This window comes from Symsagittifera roscoffensis, chromosome 2, assembly GCF_963678635.1.
Source record: "Symsagittifera roscoffensis chromosome 2, txSymRosc1.1, whole genome shotgun sequence".
Lineage (NCBI taxonomy): Eukaryota > Metazoa > Xenacoelomorpha > Acoela > Convolutidae > Symsagittifera > Symsagittifera roscoffensis.
The window spans coordinates 73735680-73758403 of record NC_087063.1 but is presented as its reverse complement, the minus strand read 5'-3'; the positions used below and the strand labels follow the sequence as shown (position 1 = coordinate 73758403).

The window sequence follows — 22724 nt, the reverse complement described above, 5'->3', positions numbered from 1 at the left end:
ATGTGTTTTTGCAAGAGTTCGACCTCTTTTTTTTGAGCGACCCGACCATACTTTTACCCAAATAAAAATTGCATTTGAGCGAGCATAATTAAAAATTTCCACAAATTGCCCAAAACAAGTGCTTCAAGGTTTGTCCAGAATAATGATACGGCAGTTAAAATCTGAGCAAAAAATATTGACGTATAGAACTTTTCTGAAAACTGACCGTTTAGGAAAAAGAGCCATCATATCTGTATAGTTAACGTATTAAATCAAAAATGGGCTCCGAGATTTGATTCCGAGTGTTTTTGCGCTATTCATGTACGAAAAGAGCGAACCTTTTCTTCCAGATCTATTCTGGCGGTGGAAGAATTTGCATTCTATTTTCGACTTGCTAATGGTTTTAAATTGTCTGTGCAGCTTTTTTTTATTGGTGGGCCCTCTACCTTAAGTTCTTGTTCGAAATGAACGAGAGCGAAGTTTGAAGAATGGTTTCACAATTTCAGGTAAGAAACATGAGCATGAAATGCATAAGAAGTTGAAATTTACGTCGTTAAATATAGATTCACGAATATTAAGACAAAGCGCATTCTTGGCTTGTTAGTGTTGGATTAACTGTCGTGTAAAGTATGGGTTACAACATCTGTATGATCAGTGACTTCTTCTACCCAAATGTGGGAGGGGTGGAGAGTCACATCTTCCAGCTGTCTCTCTGTCTCATAGAGTTAGGCCACTCTGTGACTATAGTGACTCATGCATATGGCGACAGAAAGGGAGTGAGATACATCACCAAAGGCAAACAAATTGGTACAGTCGTCTCTGCTAATCAACTGCTAGAATTAGCAGGAAAGGATTGAAATATGCAAAGAAAATAGCAAGTTTGAAAAATTGAAGAAAAAAACACTACTATAGGAATGTAAAATTACAATGCTAGAAACAAAACAAAGTTCTAAAGATAACAAGAAAAGCACTTTGCTGTGGGTTTAGGACAATATTCTGACCCCTGTAACTTGTTCTAAAAGAAAAAAAAAACGATTTTCTTTTCAAATATTCCTGCTGTTTTCATAGATTGCAGTATTACAGTGAAGATAGATAGTACCATAAATATGGTTAAACATGTCGAAAGCGAGTTGTGTGTTTGAAGTCTGTGAAAATCAGTCGATTATCACCGCTAAAAATCTGTCTCATACAATGAATTTTTGGACCAGTTTTCTCATTTTAAGATGGATCATTTTCTCATCTTAAGGATTGTAAATCGCGAGTAAGCTTCAATTTGTTACGTCACTTGATGTCTTTGATCTAAAAAATCTATACAAAACTCGAACAAAAATGTGAAGTATGACACAACACTATAGCAATGTAAATTTACAATGCCTGGAAAAAAGTAATGCGATGATGAAATCTAGTAAATGCTGGTTTGAATAGTTGGCAAAAAATGAAATACTAATTTTTCCAAGGCATGTGGTTTTTAAAAAAATGAAATGCCATGAGTTCCATAAAAATTTTAAAGAATACTAAAATTTGATTTGGCCAGAAATTAAAATAAATAGAATTAAGGAGCCCCGGTTATTGTGCAAATATCACAAAATGATCTGACCATTTTTTTAAATAATAGTTTTTTCTATGTGGTGTGATGAAAACATCTGGACGAAAAAATAGAACTAAGGCATATTCAACAGTCATAGTCAAGTCGGCCAATTGGAAAACAGTTTTTTTAGAAAATTGATTAGTGAAACAAAAAAATTAAACAACAATTAAAAATGATTCCCAAAATGGCGCTAAAAAAATCCAACTGTCTCGGCTAAAATTAAGCTTAAATATGCTAGTGTAACCTAGCTCGAAATTATACCAAAAATCAAAAATATCAAACCGGTTTTTTCTCGACATTGACAAAAAGTTTTTAAAATGTTTTAATGTTGTTCGAATCGCGCCTGAAAGGTTTAATATGATATAGAATCCGCGCCAATTGGATGATTATTTGTGGTAGCGGATTTTGCGTGGAAAATAAACAGAAGAAAAAATAAATAATCGAAAAAGTTCTCAGTGTCGAGAAAAACTGTTTTGGTAGTTCGAAGTCTTAGCATTTTTGGCTGTTTTTCCTCCACCCTGCGAATGTTTTCTTGGCAGTTTTTCTGCTAACATAGATTTTCAAATTAGCATGCGGACTAATTAGGTTTTTGAAAATACTTAAATGTTGTTCGAATCGCGCCTGAAAGGGCTTCAATATGATATATAATCCGAGCCAATTGAATGATTATTCGTGGTACCTGATTTTGCGTGAAAAGCAAACTTAAAAAAAATTAAATAATCGAAAAGGTTCTCAGTGTCAAGAAAAACTGTTTTGGTAGTTCGAAGTTTTAGCATTTTGGGCTATTTTTCCTCCAACTGCGAACATTTACTTTTGGAATAGTTCTGCTCACATTGAGCGATTGTTACAAATTAACATGCGGACTAATTAGGCTATCAAATAGAGAAAACTGGGTCAATAGGTTATGTACTTCTTTTTGCAGCAAAACCTTAAAATAAAAATCTTTGCACTATTTCCATTAAGTAATTGCTAAGCCTATTTTTTCCCTTGAGAGCATGATGAGAGTTTTGGAGCAGGATGAGATTTTTCCCGAAAATAGACAAAAAGCCACACCATTTAAAAACAAAAAATCACACATTTATTTTTAAGTCACTATTTCATATAAAATTAATGGAAACGTAAGTAGAAGTTTCTGTGCTAATAGATACCATTGCTCTTATAATAGCCATCAACGAAATTCATGATAAAAAAGACGAAATTCATGATGAAAAATAAATTCGTGTTGGATTTACACTAAAAGTTAAAATCATAAAATTTTAATAAAATTGAAAGAGCTTCAACGGGATAGTTTTTTTTTTCTTCGAAAATTAAAAATTCTTCAAAAAAATGTATTTTGCGGATTTTTTTGTTTAATTGATAATTTTACAATTTTCTGTTGGGTGTTTATTTTTCTACGTTGGCATACATGTATTAAGCAGGTTATTGTTGTGACTACTCAAAGAGCGCGTGGTCCGTTTTTAATTTTTTTTTGTTAATTTTGACTACCTCAAGGAAAGCTCCTAGGATTTCTATTGTGGATTGTAATAAAGCCATATTAGTTGATAGTGAGTTCTTAAAAAATCAAAAAACATGCTCTCAATGTCGAGAAAGATTGGTTTAAAAATTTGTCTCGACATTGAGAGAGCTTTTGACCTTTTTAGAATCCCACTAACGACAAATAGGGTCTTATTATGATACGACACTTGACTCCTACAAGTTTGGCTAACCTCCAGTTAAATTCAGTTTTACCCTTTTTTTGCTATCATTACCACTTGTTCTAATTAGCTCACCTTATTCAATTGAACTTTTCAAAAAAAGCCAGTTTTCGACCAATATTGAAAAAAAAAACTTTTTCAAAATAAATTTGCTCTTGGTTTTGAATTCTTTTGCCTAATCAGCGTGATCGGAACATTCTGCGTTACTTGCACAGCAGTCGGTTATTCTTGTTTATCGAACGAACCTAAGCAACTTCCAGGCCCCATCCCACTTAGTCTATAGGTAATGCGGTCGCCTTTGCACCCTATGGTCTGGGTTTTTTTTCGGTGTTTGAATTTGAAAACTTTTTGCCGGGGAAAATTGAGTAGTTGGACTATAGTTTGTCGGCTCATATTTTGTCGGCTTAGTTGCCACACTACGAAATTTGTAGCGCTGTGAGCAGTTTTGTAGTCTCAAGTTTCGTTGATTAACTCCTGTAGTTTGTAAATTCACTAATCCTGATTGGTATATTTACTTTTTTTTTTGCTTTTTTCTCTTAGAAATTTTATTCGGCCTAAATGGTTTTGGCTTGTTTTGTCGGTGTAGTGATTTGTTTTCTATCGGGTTAAGGGCAAAAATAATTATTGTCTGAAATAAATTAGGTCATACTATAAAATTTAAATGTCAATCGCTCGAAATTTTGTTATGACAACAATTTTTTGTTGGCTTTTTTTCGGCTAAATGGGCGTCGAACCACGTGTTGCCAATTTAGAGACCATTCGTTAAATACTGAAAGCTTGCCTAATGTTACTGGTTTTGTTTTTCGTCAGCTTTTATGAAATTGAATTTTTCATTTTTTCGATTTAGTTATTTTCGTCTCACTATCTGTTTCGTAGCTTTCAATTCTTTTTGCTTCTGTGTCACGTCTTATGTCAATGGCTATGGAAGACCTACCAAAAATTTAAAGATGCGAAGAGTAAAAAATGTATGCATAAAATAGCTCTTCTGCTCAATAAATTTAAATGTGGACAGAATTTTCAAGTAATATTTTACCTTTTTGAGTTGAAATTTGAAAATTTGAATAGGAAAATACTCAATGACTTACCAATATTTTTGCCTCCAGGAATCAAGACATATTATTTACCTTTCAAACCAGTCTACAATCAAGCTATTCTGCCTTCTTTCATCCTTACGATTCCGCTATTGCGTAATATCTTCATCCGTGAACAGATCGAAATTGTTCATGCGCATGGCGCCTTCTCTGTTATTGGAAACCAGGCCTTGTTTCATGCAATATTTTTGAACCCTGACTTGAAGACAGTGTTCACTGATCACTCTCTATTCGGTTTCGCAGATACTAGTGCAATAATCACAAACAAGGTGAGTACTTGTATTTCTGCAAAGGAAAAAAATATATATTTCAAAGGAAAATTTTTGAACCTTTTTAAGCCTTAAATTTTTTGTGGTTTTTCAAAAAATCATTTTCAGGTAATTGTATGTCGACTTGTTTCTATGAGACTTATTTCAATAGAACGGAAGCTTTTCTAAATGAAGCAAATGTTTCTATGTTTAAACCACTTATTCTCAGCAGTGCATGCAATTAAAACTTAAGAGATTTGGGTAGAGTAAAAAAAAACATTCGTAATTGCCATTTGCATTCGTAATTGCCATTTTCGAAAAGTCTGCGTTATTTCGGTAACCATATCTAGTATAATATCATTTCTGGCGTTTAATTTTGCTTGAGAGTTTTGGGTAAGCATTTTAGTTTTGCTGCAATCGTTTCATTTAAGAGTTTTGTTGAAAATCAAGCATTTTTGTTTTGGGAGTATCTACGAGTCTTGTTGCTTATTGGTTTTTCCCTGTCTTTCAACATCGACGTGAAGCTCCGCTCTGAGTCAGTTTTGAACTTCTGTTGTTATCTATTATATATTTAAATGCGGGCTTCACTATCTCGCCATGTTTAAGCCTTTTCAACGCATTATTTTTGCGTGCTTAAGCTATATCGTATATTTCATTGGTTGAAAATTTTTTTTTTCGATTTTCTAATTTGATTTTAGTGGTTAGTTTAGCAAGTTTAAATTAAGCAGCCCAATATCGAGTTAGGGGTTGCGAATTTGGCCTCCAATTTTGAATGCCCGAATCATTTTAGTTAACGAGAAAAGACGATTTTTGAGATTTTTTCAAAAATTTTCAGAAAGTTCAAATAACAAAAAAATTTAAAAAACTTGAAGTTCCCAACCCTGTAGTTGGGTACTGTCACAGTACTATCAAGGATTGCGAGTCTTGCCTCCAAATATGACTGCTCAAATCCGTGTAGTTTTCGAGATATAACGTTTTTTGTGAGTTTTTCAAAAATTTTCAGAAAACTTAAATTATTATTATTTTTAAAAAATCGGATATTCCCAACCCTTTAGTTGGGTACTGTCAGAGTACTATCAAGGATTGCGAATCTTGCCTCCATTTTTAAAAATTTTCCGAAAATTTTAATTAATTATTTTTCAAAATTTGAAATTCGCAACCTTGCAGTTGGGTGCTGTCAGAGTAATCTAAAGAATCACAAATCTTGCCTCGGAATATGACTGTTTAAATGCGTGTAGTTTTCGAGATATGACATTTTTTGTGATTTTTTTCAATAAATTTTCAGAAAACTTATATTAATTTTTATCCCGCAAAATCTGAAATTCCCAACCCTGTAGTTAGGTCCTGTCAGAGTACTCTCAAAGATTGCGAATCTTGCCTCCAAATATGACTGCTCAATTCTTTGTAGTTTTCGAGATATGACGTTTTTTGTGATTTTTTAAAAAAAATTTCAAAAATTTTAATTTATTATGTTTCAAAATTTGAAATTTGCAACCTTGCAGTTGGGTGCTGTCAGAGTAATCTAAGGAATTACAAATCTTGCCTCCAAATATGACTGTTTAAATCCGTGTAGTTTTCGAGATATGACATTTTTTGTGATTTTTTCAATAAATTTTCAGAAAACTTATATTAATTTTTTTCCCGCAAAATCTGAAATTCTCAACCCTGTAGTTAGGTCCTGTCAGATTACTCTCAAGGATTGCGAATCTTTCCTCCAAGTATGACTGCTCAATTTGTTGTAGTTTTCGAGATATGACGTTTTTTGTGATTTTTGAAAAATTTTCAGAAAATTTTAATTAATTATTATTCAAAATTTGAAATTCCCAACGCTATAGTTCGGTGTTGTCAGGGTACCCTAAAGAGTTGCAAGTCTTGCCACATGCGACTGCTAAACGCGACTGCTCAAATGCTTTTAGTTTCCGAGATGTGACGTTTTTTGATTTTTCAAACTTTCTCAAAGAACTTATCTACCAAGAAATTCAAAAAATGAAACTACCAGCTCGATGAAGATACAACTTTATTGTCAGCGTGCAGCCTGGCGTCCTAAATCTTGCGTCTTAATGTGAATGCTTAAATCTTTTTAGTTTCCGAGATAAGACGTTTTTTTAAAATTTTTTTTTTCGGGAAACAGGTTTAAAAAAATTCACAAAATTTTGAATTTCTAACCCTACATTAGGGTGCTCTCAGGGACTCTCAGTGGTTGTAAATCTGGCCTCCAAGTTTCTCCTGAGACCCATTAAGTTTCAAGATGACGCTTTTAAAATGAGAATTTAAAAAAATAAAAAGTTCGAAATTACCAACCCTTTAATTGGGTGCAGTCAGAGTGCACTAAAAGTTTGCAAATGTTGTTTCCAATATATGCGGCTTTTCATGAGTTTTCGTTAAATTTCGAAGCACCGGAGGTGTGATAAACGCTAGTTTGATTTCAGAAAAATCTGGAGTTGAGAAGATAACAACCGAACAAAACCTTATTGCAATCAAAGTAGCCAATGTGTTTGTTTACAGAGGCTCATCTCGCGCAGTGTTGTTGAAATTTCTGTATTTTTTGAGAAGAGATTTTTAGACATAGACTTTTAAACACAAGACTTTCTCAAGGGTTGGTGATTAAAAATAAACTTTTTTTAAGCCAACCAAAATGATTTTGCGAGTTCTCCCAAAGCGCTGTAAAGCATAAGTTTTGACAAAATTTTCTGCTCCTCTGGCGTATTTTAAAAACAGGCCAAAAAAAGCAATTTTTACGCGCGGGTTTTTTAGCGTGCGCTCTCCCCTCAATATTACTCAGAACATTTTTAGCCAAATATGGATGTATTAAAGTAGTACCAAATTGTCCGGGGTCGAATCACCGAGGAGGGAAGAGCATCTATGCCATAATTTGGATTTAAAATAACGGTCGACTTTATGAATTCCAGATTATTTACTGGATGAAGCGAATTTTGTTGTGGGGTTTTTATAGTTGCTTTTTCAAAAAGAAAATTTTCGAATTGTTAATACTCAAATGGTTATTCAAATGGTTTGAATCTTAATTTTTTTTCAGTAATTTTTTAATCTGTCTCTTGGCTACAATTAATTGTTTCTCGTAGGTTCTTCAAATAGCACTGTGGAATGTAGACAGTGCAATATGTGTGAGTCATACGGGGAAAGAGAACACAGTCCTGAGGGGGAAAGTGAAGCCGGAGCTGATCTACGTGATTCCGAATGCAGTGGACACGCGAGTGTTCTACCCCCACTTGAGTTGTGACAGCGGAGGGGGCAGAATTGGATTGGTCGTGATGAGTCGACTGGTGTACAGAAAGGGAAGTGAAACGAGGCAGAATACAATATCGGCAGACATATTTTTGAAAAATGTGCTCAGGCAGGAGGAATATAATATTTTGGTGTAATTTTTGGCGCGACAGTTGAAATTGTCAACTGTTGTATTTTTTGTTAGTTTTTTTTCTAAATTTTATAATTTTTTGGAGTTTTATTCAGTTTTTTTTGTTGCGCTGTTTAAATTTGAAAAGCAGATTGATTTTCTTTCAAAATAATTATCACGCCTAACTTAGACTCAACTTAAATTGTTGACAATGAAAACTTTGCTCGTCAATCTTGTCCGGTTTGATTGAAAAATTCTAGATAAACTCAGTTGCTAGGATTATCTGGGATAATCTTGACTGATGGTATTGTATTCGACTGTAAGGGAATTGATATTCTGGGCAAGATAATGGTCCCCCTCTGTGAGAAATATCCAAATGTGCACTTCCACATAGGGGGAGATGGACCCAAAATGGTGCTTCTTGAGGAGATAACTGAGAAGAACAATTTGCAGGACCGAGTCTTCTTCTACGGCAGTGTGAAACACGAGCGAGTCAGAGACATACTGGGTTAGTCAAGTTCAGTTTCAAGCCCCTCAGTGAAATGATTTCGAGAGAAGCCAGGTTGATCGCAAAAAATTAATTAGCTTAGTGTTATGGAAAATGACAGAGAAAAGTTTTTGACTTCAACTTTTGTTAGACCTTCTCTAAGTTGCTAGTTGGAGTTTATTTGCGCGGTTTTAATTACACTAAGAAATAAATTAGGGTCATGTGCGGTATCATATTAAAGCCTTTTTTTAGCCGTTTTTCAGATTCCCAAAATAAAAATTCCCCAAAAGATTCCCAAGAAAGGTTGTCTCAGTTTGGAGAAAAAGTGGTCTGAATTTTTTTCGTTTTTCAGACTAAATGGCACGATAAGATATTGAATTCTGTTTAATTATTTTGCGTTTCCTATATCAAATTAGCTATATTACCTTTCATTTGTCAGATTTGTACGTATTTCAATCGCCCTTAACTGAAAAATAAGTTAATGGGGATGGAAAAATGATTTTTTTCTTCATTTTTTTAAAATATTGTTTTTGTATTTTGAATTGATTTACTTCAATTGGTTTGGCTGCAATGTTTTGTACTACTTGCACAGCAACTGACCTTGCTTCAATCACACTAGCGAGCGTTAGTGTATAAGTACGACTAAAAGTACTCACTTATTTGGATTTTTCACTGTAGCATTGGAAATTGCCCGGCATCTGTTCTCTGCTTTATTTGTGGCTAGTGTTTGTGATATATGAAGCATCTCCGGCTGAGTGGTTAGTGTGTGAGGCTCATTATATCTAAGTTGCAGGTTTTTCGTGTTCTCGCTAGTGTTAGCGAAGCGCAGCTTCACCTCTGTGTATGTTTATTAAATTACATCTTGTGCAAAATTATAAATGAAGGAAAAAACAAGGAATTACAGTTGCTGTTCGTGTTGCGCAGAATCATTTTCGCAAAAAAATCAAAAATATATAATGAAGAGATCCAATAATTCTTTTTATGAAGAAAGAATTATTCTTATAGAAATCCAATAGTATAATGAAGAAATCCAATAATTTCCCCAAAATAAAGCAGTGCTCGGAATTTCGGTAATTTTTGCATCCTGGCGATAATTTTCAATTCGAGCATGCGAAAAATAATTGCACTTACGAGATATATTGAATTAGAAAATTTCTGAAATCGAGTTTTATTGTTGTGAAGTTGTTTGAAACAAATAGCTTTTTCGGTTCATTTGATGAATTATAAATGCATCAAATGTGTTAAATTATTACTTTTCGAATGTCAAAGCACATGCTATCAAAAAAGTGTATTATTACGAACCTTCTTTTTTTCCAACCTAAGTCGCAAATATTGGTGCGGCACTTTTATGGAGGGGCACCTTTTCAGCTTTCTGATAGCATGTTCTTTGACATTCGAATAGTAATAATTTAACACAGTTGATGCATTTTTAATTCATCAAATGAACCGAAAAAAGCTATTTGTTTCAAACAACATCAGAATAATAAAACTCGATTTCAGAAATTTTTTAACTCAATATATCTCGTAATTTTTTGAAATGCATAATCTATACGTAATGTGGTTTTATGCTTTGCAATTTGTTACATACACAATTAGTGTGAATGCTTTCAGTTTGTTATATTCCAAATTATTAATAGTAAAATTGAGTCTATTTGTATTCGGTGTTGAATCGCCTTGGCGATTTGTTAGCAGATGTAGTTGCTTTATTAGTGACGAACTAGTGTTTTTCGGTTGTTAATCTCGAGTGGCTGAGGGGATAGTGCGTGAGGCTCAAAGTCTTCTTTTGATTGCAGTAGGTCGCAGATTCGAATTCTACACTTAGCCGAGGTTTTGCTAATTCGAGGCTAATTTCTACTTTTTCTTATTCAACTTGATAGAGCTGCTTTTCGGTCGTGTTCTTGCAAGTGTTTGCGAAGCGCAGCTTCGCCTCTGTGTTCATTTCCATTTTGAAGCGCAAGTTTGCCACGCTCTGCTTTATCTCTGTGTAATTTTTCCTTTGTTTTCCATGTTTTGGCATGTATTTTCGGATTGCTAGCTGCATTTCCTCTAGACTTATAATTGATCCGTAGTTTAAAGTTGACTAACCTATCAGACATAATATTTTTGAATATTTGAGTTATAAAAAACTCTCACAGACAATTTTTGTGACTTTTTTTGTAATTGACCAATTCGAAACTCCTGGTGGCCAGATGGCTATAGAGTGGCACTTAAGATTTCCAAAAGTATTTTGATTGCTCTTCAAAGTGTATATGAATATTTGAGAGCGATATACTGCTTCAAAAGCTTGTATTAATGTCTGCTTCAGTTTTTGAAAAAATAACTTTCTTGATTTTTTCATCAAGTCGGGAAAATATATTTTTCAAATATTTCAATTAGGTCGAGATCTTCCTGTTTCGGTGCCAATTTTTAATCTGCATTGAAGTTTTGCTACTCCTTGCTTGAACTCTGTGAATAAAATATTACCGAAGAGTGGCCGTTGAAATTCCCGTTGACAATATTGCGAGTGGCCGTTGACAATATTTGCTTTTGAGGACCAACATTGAAATTGCCGTGTGTTTTTCATTAGAAATGTGGTTTTTGCATTGCGAGTATTTTTCGTTCGAGCTTCAACAGGAAAGTATACATATTGTTTAATTTCTAGAAATAGAAAAGCTAGAAATTGTCCATGTGAAACCATACTGTGCTGTATAAAAACATGTTGTCTCAATTTCAATTCAATTTTACTCGAGCAAAGCAAACAGGCAACATATGGTTTTTTCATTTCGTTTGAGGAAACATTCATTGCTGAATTTAAAAGTTTCACAACAGATCAATTAAATACCAACTTCATAGTTAAATGTACAACCAAATTTGTAGTGTGAAAAAAAGATAAAGCTATTACCATCTCATTTCAGTTTCATCCTTTCTGTCAACATAATTTGAATTTGACACGATTAGTTGAATTATATACATTCTGCCATGTCGGCAAACATTACTGAATTCTATTCCGTCAAGTCTCCTGTTGGTATAAGGAAGCACAGCCACTTCTCAAGTTCAGAAGAAATAGCAGAAGAAACAGAAGCAGAGGATTCATTTTTAAAACGGCACCAGAAGTTCAGAAGGAGAAGCAACACTGAAGCTTTCAGACCTTCCCGACTGCCTTGGTGGATCGACTCGTTCAACTGGGAGTACTTCTTCCTCAGTCGCAGGTAATGAAGGGAAAGTTTATTTGAAAACACCAATTGATAATAATTAGGCTAACGAATCTTATCAACTTTGATTTTATTTTTCACTATCGTTATTCTTTTTGTGATTTTGAGAATTTTTTTGAAAGATCTCACAAAATTTGAAGGCCGGTGAATTTTTTTCTCATACTTTTAAAGAGGCCAAAATATATAGCAGTTTGAAATTTAACTTAATTCGAAATTTTTCTAAGATTTTATCTCAACTAATGTAAGTAGAAAACGCTTTATGATTTCAATTGATTGCTTAAACTTAAAAACATCTTCCAATTTATTTGAAATCACTTTATTCAAAAAAAAAATTGACTTCTATTAAAATGATAATCGCTGTTTGCAGAGAATACGAACACTTGATCGACGAGATAGTTTACCAGTACTCAATGAGCAAGAAAAAGCTGCAAAGCAAACGCGAAGCGCTTCTGGTTGTGGCGAGTGACCTTGAATCTTGCATGGAAGAGCGTGAACAACTTATTTCAGTTCTGAGAAAATACATGGAAAACTGCGAATGTCCGGCGTCGACTATTGCAAAAATCAGTTCGTCTAGCCGACTGGGAACTAAGCCGAATGTATTGAAGGAAGTGAAAGAATTGCCTAATTTTGAGGCAAGTCAAAGCGAGTTGAATTTCCTGGATAAATATGCACAAGATGGTTCAAAGGGTTCATTGGGAAAAGCGGTCAAAGATCTGATCAAACAAAGGTCAATTTTACGCGAAGAAGTTGAAAGTTTGAATCAAAGGTTAAAAGATTCAGAGGAAGATATAAAGCTACTAAGACAAACTGTTACAAGACAAAGAACTGGAAACTTCTCTATGAATGACATCGGATCATCAAGTTCGTCAATTAGAAGTTCAAATTCAAATAGTTACGGCGGAACCCAACAAAGTTCACAGCTCGAAGCCGCTCTGGACCGATTAGAGCTTGAGAAAAGTAAAGTAAGCGAATTGGAAATTGAAGTAGCCACTTGCAAAGATAGCTTACGACAGTATAAGGCTGAGAAAGAGTTTTTCTACCAGAGAGCTGAGCGTTTGAATCGGGAGTTGAATTATATTTTGAAAAACGAATCGGATAAGAGTATTGTTGATATTGATGCATTGACGCTTGAAAATCAATATTTAAAACAGCATATCACGCAGCTAAACGCAGAGAAAACTTCGCTTAAAGACCAATATTCGAAATTGAAACAAAGTTTTGAAGAGCAAATTGTGTCTCAGAATAATAACAACAACAGCAATTCAAATTCAGTAGTGAGGGCTAAATCGATCTTCATCAGGAGCTCAATGCAAGCCATGCAATCAGTCAGAAGTATCCAAGAGTTTTTACTGGGGACTAAACGGTTGGGGTTGCCTGTAAGCAGACAGGTTGTAGGGGACTTACACGGTCTAGCAACCACTTTAGGTGAAGTTATATTAATAAGTGCGGTAGTTTTTTTAATCAGACAAACATGTAAAATTTTTGTGAATTTTCTTGGCCAGTCCTAGTTTTTGACAGTTTTTTTCAGTCCTAGTTTTTGACCCTTTTGTATTCAGTCCTAGTTTTTGACAGTAGTTTTTTGAGTCAATCGTAGTTTTTGGCTATCAAATAGAGACTATATTCTGTTTTTTATTGGAATAAAAAAGCGAAGTTTGTAATAAAATTATTTTTGATTATTAAAATTATTCTTAGAACTCATTGATTGGGTTCCCATTTTATTGTAATTAAATAAAAATGTATAAGTATTCTGTTATATGTTTTGTATAACTTCATCCAATTACAGTCGAATGTCTGGATGATAAAACAGTAGCTCTAGTCCACCAGAGAAATACAAATAAAGCACTGGGTGTGCGAGTCCAAGAACTGGAACTGAAGTTGAAGACACTGGAAAACTCTGGCCTCTGGAATACGAATAATCGGGAAAAAAGACTGGACATGTTGCGGCGTGAAATTGCGAATGATGGTGATTTGTTGTTACCTGAATCTAGATCGTGCGAAAATTTAGCCGAAGGTTGGGAAAGTCGAAATGAACTGCAGATCGAGCCTTTGCGAAGTGTTTTGAGCTCTGAAGATGTAAACACTGAAATTATAGATGATGTTAATCTTGACAATAAATTGGAGCTTTTGCAAACAAGCAGTGAGGAGAACTTAAGTTCTGTTAAAATTGACTCTAATTTTTTTGTCAATGGGGAAGATTCCAGTTCCGAACTCAAAGGAAACGAATATCCATGTCAAAAGAAGACTGAACGCTCATCAATTGAGGATCCTGGAATTTCAGGTTTTTCGAATCAAGGTTTTGGACTCTGAGAATTTTTTGGATTCTGAGAATGACGACAATTGATACGAAAGAACTGAATATTTTTGAAAATATTTTATGATCCATTTTTGAATATATTTTATGATCGAGGCATCTGTATGTTAAGCAATTAGAAAAATCATTTTCCTGATCATTTGGCATCACAAAAAATGCACTGACATGCCCTCTTTCGGAACTCGCTGTGTTTTTAATAAGATCATCACTTTTTCGCGTATACCTGTATTATTAAGTCAATGTTTTTATTACAGGTTGTGTTCACTTAAAAAGGTCGGGTTTTTATTTCAGAATTTTTTTTCACAATGATAATTATATGTGAGCTATTTGATTTCTGTGAAGTTTTAAATGAAGTTTTTGAGCGGAACTCAGATAGCGCATTTCAATAGAACGCGTGCGAATGGCGCTAAATTGTGCTTGTTTTAGTTTCGAAACTAGATTTTAAAATTTAGAATTTTCAAAAGAATGTAAAAGTACCAATTGAGACAGTGTCATCCAATTGAATCAGTTTCTATCAAAAAATCGTCGATCATTGAAAATTTAAAAATTCAAAGAGGTTTTAGTTGATATAATTGGTTCTTTGAAAATCGAAATCGAAAATTTGCTTAGTTTTTTTTTAATTGGTTTCACATCAATAACGCGTAGAATTTCAAGTTCGTGTGTTTTATTTACAACAAATGTGATAGTATTCAGACCCAATCAAATTCAGTTTCAGCCGAGTGAGTATCATATTGAGCGACAAAACCGATTGAAAGGTCGAGTGAATAATTTTGTTCCGACCATTAAAAATGGGGAGGAATGTGTTATTCGTGTTTTATTTTTTTCTTTTTCAACTTTTTGTTTTCCACGCAGAATCGGCTACGACAAATAATTAGCGGACAGTTTCGAGTGCTGCAATATAATGAAGCCCGTAAAGTCGTAACTCGAACGACATTAAGAAATTTGAAAATAAAGTTTCTCTGTCGAGAAAAACCGATTTGAAATTTTGATTTTTTAGTCTAATTTCAAGCGAATAAAGCGAGCGAGCAGGCGTACAATATGCTTATTTCAAAAGAAAGATAAGCCTCTTAAAGCCCTGAAAATTTAAATTTGATTTAGTTAAATTAGTTTTTACGATATCTTTTTGTTTTTCTAGTCATTTTTCGACTAAAACGTTTCCATTTTGAGTGTCGAAAAAGTTGAAGGCTTTCGTTCAATTTTTTTAATGAAAACACGAAAAAAAAACGACATTCAGTTGAATAAAGAAAAAATTTTAGTTTTTGTTCAAGAATATGGTCGGAACATTCTGTGATTCTTGCACAGCAGCCCTCTATCCTTGTTCCATTTGTATGTATCTATTCGAAATACTTTGCATATTATTTAAGGCAGTAAATATGGTCTAGAATATAAGTATTTACTCAGTTCGTATCTTTCAGGCTCATAGCATTTGTTCCGTGAAGCATAAAAATTATCCTGCAAAAATTAATGTCGTTATTCAAATCCAAAAACGAATTTAATTTTTTTAAATTGCATTGCATTGATAACGCAAGTCTATGCTTCGTTGTTTCTGCCTTGTCTGAAGCTCCTCTTCTACCAATAACAATCGTTTTATCTGATAACGAGGTTTTATCTGATGAGAATCGTTTTTTTTTCTATAATTTCATCTTGGAAATGAAAGGGTCATTTTGAATTTTAATAGCGTGGCAAAATAACCGACGTATCAAAATCATTTCAAATGAAGCAAGCTAATTGATCACATTATTTCTCTTTCCTACTCATTTATAACATTTTTTTAAAATTGCAGTTGGGAGAAAAGGTAAACAGAGTTTCGAAAATAATATTTTAATATATTTTCTGTAAACTTAAGCGAAGTTATAGCTGAGGAAAATACAAATTTCTTCGAAATAAGTTACATGGTAGTCGGAGGTCAGGGATTTCCCCTTATATCCGAGCAGTTTTGTGTTATGTTTGTTTTATATGCAATTGAACGTTAGACATTTATATAGGTCGTGATGATTTTTTTTTTCAGGAAAAAATCTCAGGGTTTGTTCACACCAAACTTGATTTTTGCAGTTTGACTTTGCTTTCATTTATTTAAAGTTCATTTTTTAAATTCTAGTTCTATTCTAGATTTTGTTTTTAAGCTTTCCAGCAGAATCTAAAATTTATTTTTTGCTCCGGTTTTTTCAAGTTGGCTTAGTTTTATCAAAATTGTGTTAACCATAAATTTATTTTGGTTTTCAAAAAGCTTCAAGGCCATTTTTTATTTATTTGAAATTACCAAGTAGAGGTTTTTTTCCAAAAAACCATTTGGTCGAATAAACTTGAAATCTAGAAGGCGAATTAAAACTTGAAGAACACCGGGTATCTCAAAGTATCGGAGTCGTTTCATCAGAATTGTATTAATCCTATAGTTTGGAATAACGCAGTTTTCTGCAAAGTTTTGCAAATTTTTTTTAATAGTCGAAGAACGTTGTTCAGACTTTTATATAGGTCGCGATGATTTTTAGAAGGAAGTCTCAAAAATTTTTCAGGCTCAAGTTTACTATTTCGCGGTTTGTCTTTTGATTTCTTTTTAAGTTTAGTTCATGTACTTTGTTAAAAGGAAGGCAAACTCCACTATCGAACAGCAAAAGTTTAAAACATACAAAAACGTGATCGACTTCTAGTTTTGTTTAGATTTTATTTTTCAGATTTCCCAGCGGAATATAAAATGTTATATTGATCCCATTTTCTCAAGTTGGGTCAGTTTTGTTTAAAAAGTGTCAATCATAAATAGTTAGAGAAATTCAAAGAGCTTGAAGGATATCTATTTTTTTCTCTGAACTGCGAAAGTTGAGATTTTTCAAAAAAATCCAATACAGTATGCTTGTTCTGTTTACGTGCGTTCATTGACCCTCTTGTATTTTTCGGTTGACTATGTTTTTATAAATCACCCTGTTTGGCAGCTAATTTGTAAAATTTAAAGCATATAGAAACTTCTTAAAATTTAAGGAATTTGTTTCTCTCAGTATACATGTTTCAGTTTACATAGTTTATTCTTATTTTTTAAAAAAAATGGCTCAAATTAAAAAAAAACGTTCATATGTATTTGGACTTTGTATTTATTTGTTCAGGGTTGGATTATATATATTAAGAGGAATGAACTTTTGTTTTTATCGTTGAATCGTCTAGTTAACGGTCCAGCTGTGATCAAAAATCAAGATTCAAATGTCATTTAGCAAAAAATATCAGAACTGTACTTAGATACAGTTTTGCTATATCTGTTAAGGATAGCTTACGCGGCCCATCTTAGCCTTATTCAGAGTTAAAAAAGATCACTGTGACAAATCAATTTGAAATCTTAAAAAAAATTTCATTCATCGCAGAAATTAAACGCTCAGAGAAAAATCATTAGATGATGGACGTTAATTCTGGAAATCATTTGTTTTGTTGTTTAGTGAAAGGCAACGTATTCTTAAACATGTCTCTAACTGAGGCCTTCTGCACAGCCATAGTGGAGGCTGCCTGTTGTGGACTGCACGTGGTCTCCACCCGGGTGGGAGGGGTGCCAGAAGTGCTCCCTCCTGAGGTCATGACCCTAGCACCAGTTGACCCCAGTCTCTACTTGAAAGCAGTAGAGTCTGTTCTGGATAAATATCTCACTGGAGATATTTTGGACAGGTAGATACTAAGTTTAACTGCTACTTTATATCATTTTTAGAGCAAATATATAATCTTAGTAATTACACAAGCGAACTAGCTAGCATTTCTATATATTAATTATTACGAGTCCACATGTTTCAACTCTGCAAATCAACTCGCATAAAATAATGCTAATTTTGATGCCATTTTGACTGCATAGTATTGGCAGTTTAATAACATGTGATATATCCGCTTTATTAGTGGCTATCGTTTGAGTTCTACAAGCGTCTGTACAGCTGTGTAGGGTAGTCCGTTTGGATGTTGGTGCCCTGTGGCTCGAATCCGCCGAGGCATTTTCAAGCTTATTTAGTATTTTTTCAGCTTTTTTGTTTTTCAACTTTTTATAGCTATTTATTGGCGTTATGTTGCTTGTGTTTGTTGTTTTTCTCTGTGTTTAACTTTTGGACAAAAACATGGAGTTTGGCTATTATAGCCGTCGTGAGACTGACCAGAAAAGCAAAGCGTGAATTGAAAACTTGAGATTGTCTGAATGAGAGAGGATGTTGAAGACAACCAATTTCAAAATTGCCGACAGTATTTAAGTCAAAAAAATGTTGAAAAGTTGCGCGAAACTGTAAACTATACTGTGAATGGATGTTCTGGGTGGTAAAATTGCCGCTTGAAATTAATTTTGATTGAAAAATAAAGCTTTATGATATTGAAGTGCCGGGCGGTTAACAATTCTATTCGGTTAAATTTTAATTCTTTGCAGATTTATTTTTGCTGGTTGCTGATTCAGGAAGCGGTTGTGATGTGGCAAAAATTTGGCCACATTAGATCCCTGACTCGATCTGTAGAAAAATGGGTGAAAGGGTTGCAACTTCGAAATGAGTTTTTTCAGGGAGCAAACCAGTCGATTGGCGTCTGGGATTTACAAATGGAAAGATATGGCACAGAGAACACAAGTAGTCTATGACAACATATTCAGACGTGACGCCGACTGCGAGGGATCCCGCAAACACGACTACCCCGGCAACCCTAAACGGAGTCTTTACAACATTGGGGTGTTTTTTGGGAAGATAGCCTACATTATAGCACTATGGAATATGCTGTTGATTTTGATTTGTGACAAACTTTTTCCGAAAGAGACTATTGACACATGTCCTAAACTATTGACTAAGAAAAAACTATAGCTATTTATTGCTTTGCAAATAAAATGATCAAAAATTTAGATCAAAATGTGAAGTTTTAAGCTATCTCGATCACGACTCTTGCTGTGTGTAGCTGTATCGACCACGACTCTAAAACTATTGGAGTTTCCAGAAAGAATGTTCTCTGCTAGCGTATTGATATTGATGACATAGTATTTAAATTTTCATTGTTTTTTTTTGTATCTGGTCTTCATGGACTTTTCAAGAAGTTAAGTAGATGTTCCCTTGCCATTGAGCGATTTCTGCAAATACCGGTAATTACACCTGCGAGAGCAAGGGTGTTGTAGTCTAATTGGTAACTAGATTCATTTCCCGTATACAACTTTTCAATAAATATGTAAAAAATTGAACTTGTTTTATCATAGAAATTTAACAGATTCCAGAGAAATTGTCAGAATGTCTTTGATCTGCGTATAATTTGTCGGCTAAATTACCATTTCACGGATGATTTGAGCAGTTAGTCTTTTTCATTGCAGTTGCAATTGTGTTGATTTACTGTAGTTTGTCAATTTATTAGCCCTGACTTTGTAGGTATCCTGTTTTTGCCTTAAACGATTTATTTGGCCTTATTGGTTTTTCGCCAGGTTAATTTGCGTCGTTTGAAGGGCAAAAGTGATTGTTTTTTTTTTGAAAAATGATTCAAGTTTTGTTCGTAAGAGTTCAAATCTTTAAATTTTGTGATCAATATTTTATGACATCAGTTAATTACATTTCAGCTCAATGGGCATAAAGCCACATATTGTCGGCTTAGTAACGCTCAGTGAAAAGTTAAATTTTAAATAGACTTGTAGTTGTTTTTATTGACTGTTTTTCTGAAATCAATTTGTTAATTTTTAGTAACAATTTTTGTCCGACTTAGTTATTTACGTCTCTTTTTCTATTCGCTTGCTCGCAATGCTACTTATGCGTTGTACCGAAAGTGATGCTCAGCTGCACCTCTGTTTATAACCGACATACGGGTTGATTTTCTATGCTTTTTATGGTAAGTTGAGGTTAATATGCCCTTGGAAACAACATGAGTTTCGATAGTTTGAAGGATATAATTATTGCGTATCACCATGGACGCCGATATAAATACGTTTTTGACGTCAATATATACTAATTTTGAGGTAGGTAAAAAAAGGGGAATAAAAAAACAATTTGAGCCAATTTCTTGCAAATGGATTGATTTAAAGAATAAACGTGTTAGTGTTTACAAAAGGATAGATTTCGCTCCTTGTAACAATAACTTTTATTTACACTTGAGAAGCAAAATGTGTTAGTACGAATTTTCTTTTTTTTTCCAACCTAAGTCGCAAATAAAAGAGCTAATTTTAATGACACTTTTGAATTGATAGGCTGAGGTAGCATTATAATATCATATGTACTTTGAATGAAAATTTTGGCTATCAAAACGACGTTGATATGATATTACGATATTTCTTTAAAATAACCAATTAAAAATTTTGGAAAAAATTTCTTTACTTTTTATTAACTATCTATTAATTGCATAAGACAGACAAAGTCTCAAAGCAGATGATTGCAATTTGGTCCCGATGAAATGGAAATGGTCGTTGCTTAACCATTTTTACCGAAATTTTAATGAAAAACCAATCAATGATGAAAAGTTTCTATAATTTTAACTCTTTTAGATGAAATTTTAACAAAAGAAATGAAATCAAAAACACCTGGAGAATTTTTTCAAAGGGTACAGAAGGCTGATTAATGACGGATTTGAACAACAAAATGCGCTGCGAAATTTATGGGTTTAATCAAGTCTACCTATAGAAAGTGAAAGCTTTGCAATTTATAAAAATATGTCTAAAAAAGATGAGCTGACTCTTTTGAGAAATCTTTTCATTCGGCATTAAGAGACTGGACCTTGTTAGCTATTTCCCCCCTATTGCAATAGGGGGGGGGGGGGTAATTAACAAGGGACAAAATTCGTATATGTTTAACTGTTCAATTCTTTCCTTATAGGAGGGGGATATTCGTTACAGGGTGCCATAGGGGGAAAAAGTTAATAATGAGTTAGAACCGATGTGGTTAACTCATAGAGTAATTTCGGATAGGGTACACCGTCTGCTCGTCACGCTATCTTATTTTCGGCCGGATAGATTCGTGCAACTTCTTAGTCTAATACCCAGGGGCGTTTTTTGGCGCGCGCTCCTCCTCAAAACTAGTATATATTGGCGCCAAAGGCGCCTTTAGAAAAATTTTAGGGTCGGTCGGCCAAAATTGGATTTCTTAAAAAGTACCAAAGGGGGGACCCTTTGGGTTGGCAGGGGTTCGAATCACTGAGGGGGGGCGTCTGCCCCCCCGCCCCCCCCATTAAATCCGCCCCTGCTAATACCGATCCTAATCTTACTCTTATACTTTCTAGTCTCAGGGTGTTTAACTAGTCTCTGCTAGGCTCAATAGATCTAGGGTATACTGGTTTGTTGCGGCTGCTGAAGTTCTCTTGGAGAGACAACTAATTTCTAAGTTAAATTCAAATCTCTCTGGTGCTGAAATTACAAGTAATTTCAGCACTTACAAATAAGTGGGTTGTTAGTTAGATGGATTATGATTGGTTAATTTTAAATACTTTACAGTGGTAAAATATCCAATTTATTCAATCATAAAATGTAGTTTAGATCAGGTTCCAATAAGATCCAAGAGACTTTTTACATTTGTTTACACTAATTATGTTGTTAGTAAACTCGAAGCCATGTGAAAAATGACTGGTTTGAATGTTTTCCTTTCCAAATCAGACACAAAATTAGCATGCAAAATTGTTTTACCAGGCGACAACTAACGAATTCTATCATGTCTTTGAAAGTGATAAAAATTGTGAGAAATAAAAAAATGACATAAGAACCTTTAACTGAGAAGATGTTGGGGATCAAATACTTATCAGCAACTGACAGATTATCTGTGAATCACAAATAGCAAGTCAATCATATCACCCATGTCGACAGGACTTGAGGCAAGTTGGGAGTACGACTCCAAAATTCAACAATTGAAGGCCAGAAATAGTAAATCATAAATTGTGATATTATAAAGAAGCTCTTCCTTAAGACTTGTGCTGGGATTTAAAAATTGAAAGTAATAACAAATCCGAAACTTTTTTAAATCATTAATTGGGGCCAGGGGCGGATCTAGGATTTTCTCGAGGGGGGGCGGATTTTCAAAAAATTTTCCAAAATTTTGACGACCTTTTTTTTTTTTTTTTAGGTCGACCAAATTGATTTTTATTTTTCGCGCCGCGCTCTCCTAAAGCACTGTTTTGCCCTTATTTTGGCAAAATTTTCTGCGCCGCAGGCAAATTGTTGAAAAAACAGTCAAAAAACCGTTTTTGGGCACTTTTTGAACAAAAAAAATGCGTTTTTTTGGCGCGCGCTCCCCCTCAAAAATAGCATTTATTGGCGCCAAAGGCGCCTTTAGAAAAATTTTAGGGTCGGTCAGCCAAAAATGGATTTCTGAAAAAGTATCAAAGGGGGGACCCTTTGGGTCGGCAGGGGGTCAAATCCCTGAGGGGGGGGGGGGCGTCCGCCCCCCCCCCCCCCCCACCCCCCCCTAAATCCGCCCCTGATTGGGGCTGCTATTTTTTTTGAAGCTATGTTATACTAGTGTCATTTCTGTATCTGGAAAAAAAAAACTCGCTCATATTTAGGATTAGATTAATAAAAAAGGAAACAAGAATAGAGATATGGATGAATATACACAAATAGAAAAGTTACAATATTGAGGAATTTATGGAAAATGAGTGGTCGGAGCAATGTAAATTATAATCTCCTGTCCATAACCATTTAAGACAAATGATTTAGTTGACATCTATTAAATTCGTTTCACAAAAAAAGCTGAAGCTATTTTCAACTTTATCCAATGCGATTTGATTGTTTTCAAAAAATCAAAACTTTTTTAAGTTTTCCTACAAAGTAAAAATCTTAGTAAAATTACATACAGAATTATGTTGCAGAGGACGCGTCGCTAAAAATAAGGGACGAA

At 34.1% G+C, this 22724-nt stretch overlaps 4 protein-coding genes across 4 annotated transcripts in view; all 4 read left to right on the top strand.

Annotated features, from left to right (window-relative positions):
• LOC134840490 (Bardet-Biedl syndrome 1 protein homolog) overlaps positions 1-22724 on the top strand; it is a gene marked incomplete in the record, with an annotated part of 512639 nt that overhangs the window by 43044 nt on the left and 446871 nt on the right.
• The window catches only part of LOC134840491 (uncharacterized), a 453696-nt gene that overhangs the window by 43044 nt on the left and 387928 nt on the right, over positions 1-22724 (top strand). The window lies entirely within an intron of this gene.
• On the top strand, positions 490-19105 carry LOC134840487 (phosphatidylinositol N-acetylglucosaminyltransferase subunit A-like). The gene is made up of 6 exons (XM_063856322.1): positions 490-774; positions 4365-4621; positions 7681-7890; positions 8274-8460; positions 17361-17583; positions 18446-19105. The coding sequence occupies exons 1-6, from the start codon at positions 609-611 to the stop codon at positions 18735-18737; spliced, it is 1335 nt and encodes a 444-aa protein (XP_063712392.1). The 5' UTR covers positions 490-608; the 3' UTR covers positions 18738-19105.
• On the top strand, positions 11141-14009 carry LOC134840486 (coiled-coil domain-containing protein 149-like). Its single transcript, XM_063856321.1, has 3 exons — positions 11141-11627; positions 11998-13055; positions 13414-14009. The coding sequence occupies exons 1-3, from the start codon at positions 11398-11400 to the stop codon at positions 13935-13937; spliced, it is 1812 nt and encodes a 603-aa protein (XP_063712391.1). The 5' UTR covers positions 11141-11397; the 3' UTR covers positions 13938-14009.

Excerpts from the sequence above, each read along its gene's own strand:
- LOC134840487 (XM_063856322.1), top strand. The coding sequence starts at position 609 with ATGGGTTACAACATCTGTATGATCAGTGACTTCTTCTACCCAAATGTG. Across the intron at positions 4,622-7,680 it reads GTGCAATAATCACAAACAAG|GTTCTTCAAATAGCACTGTG; the intron begins GTGAGTACTTGT and ends TGTTTCTCGTAG. Across the intron at positions 8,461-17,360 it reads GCGAGTCAGAGACATACTGG|TGAAAGGCAACGTATTCTTA; the intron begins GTTAGTCAAGTT and ends TTTGTTGTTTAG.
- LOC134840486 (XM_063856321.1), top strand. The coding sequence starts at position 11,398 with ATGTCGGCAAACATTACTGAATTCTATTCCGTCAAGTCTCCTGTTGGT. Across the intron at positions 11,628-11,997 it reads TACTTCTTCCTCAGTCGCAG|AGAATACGAACACTTGATCG; the intron begins GTAATGAAGGGA and ends CGCTGTTTGCAG. Across the intron at positions 13,056-13,413 it reads CGGTCTAGCAACCACTTTAG|TCGAATGTCTGGATGATAAA; the intron begins GTGAAGTTATAT and ends ATCCAATTACAG.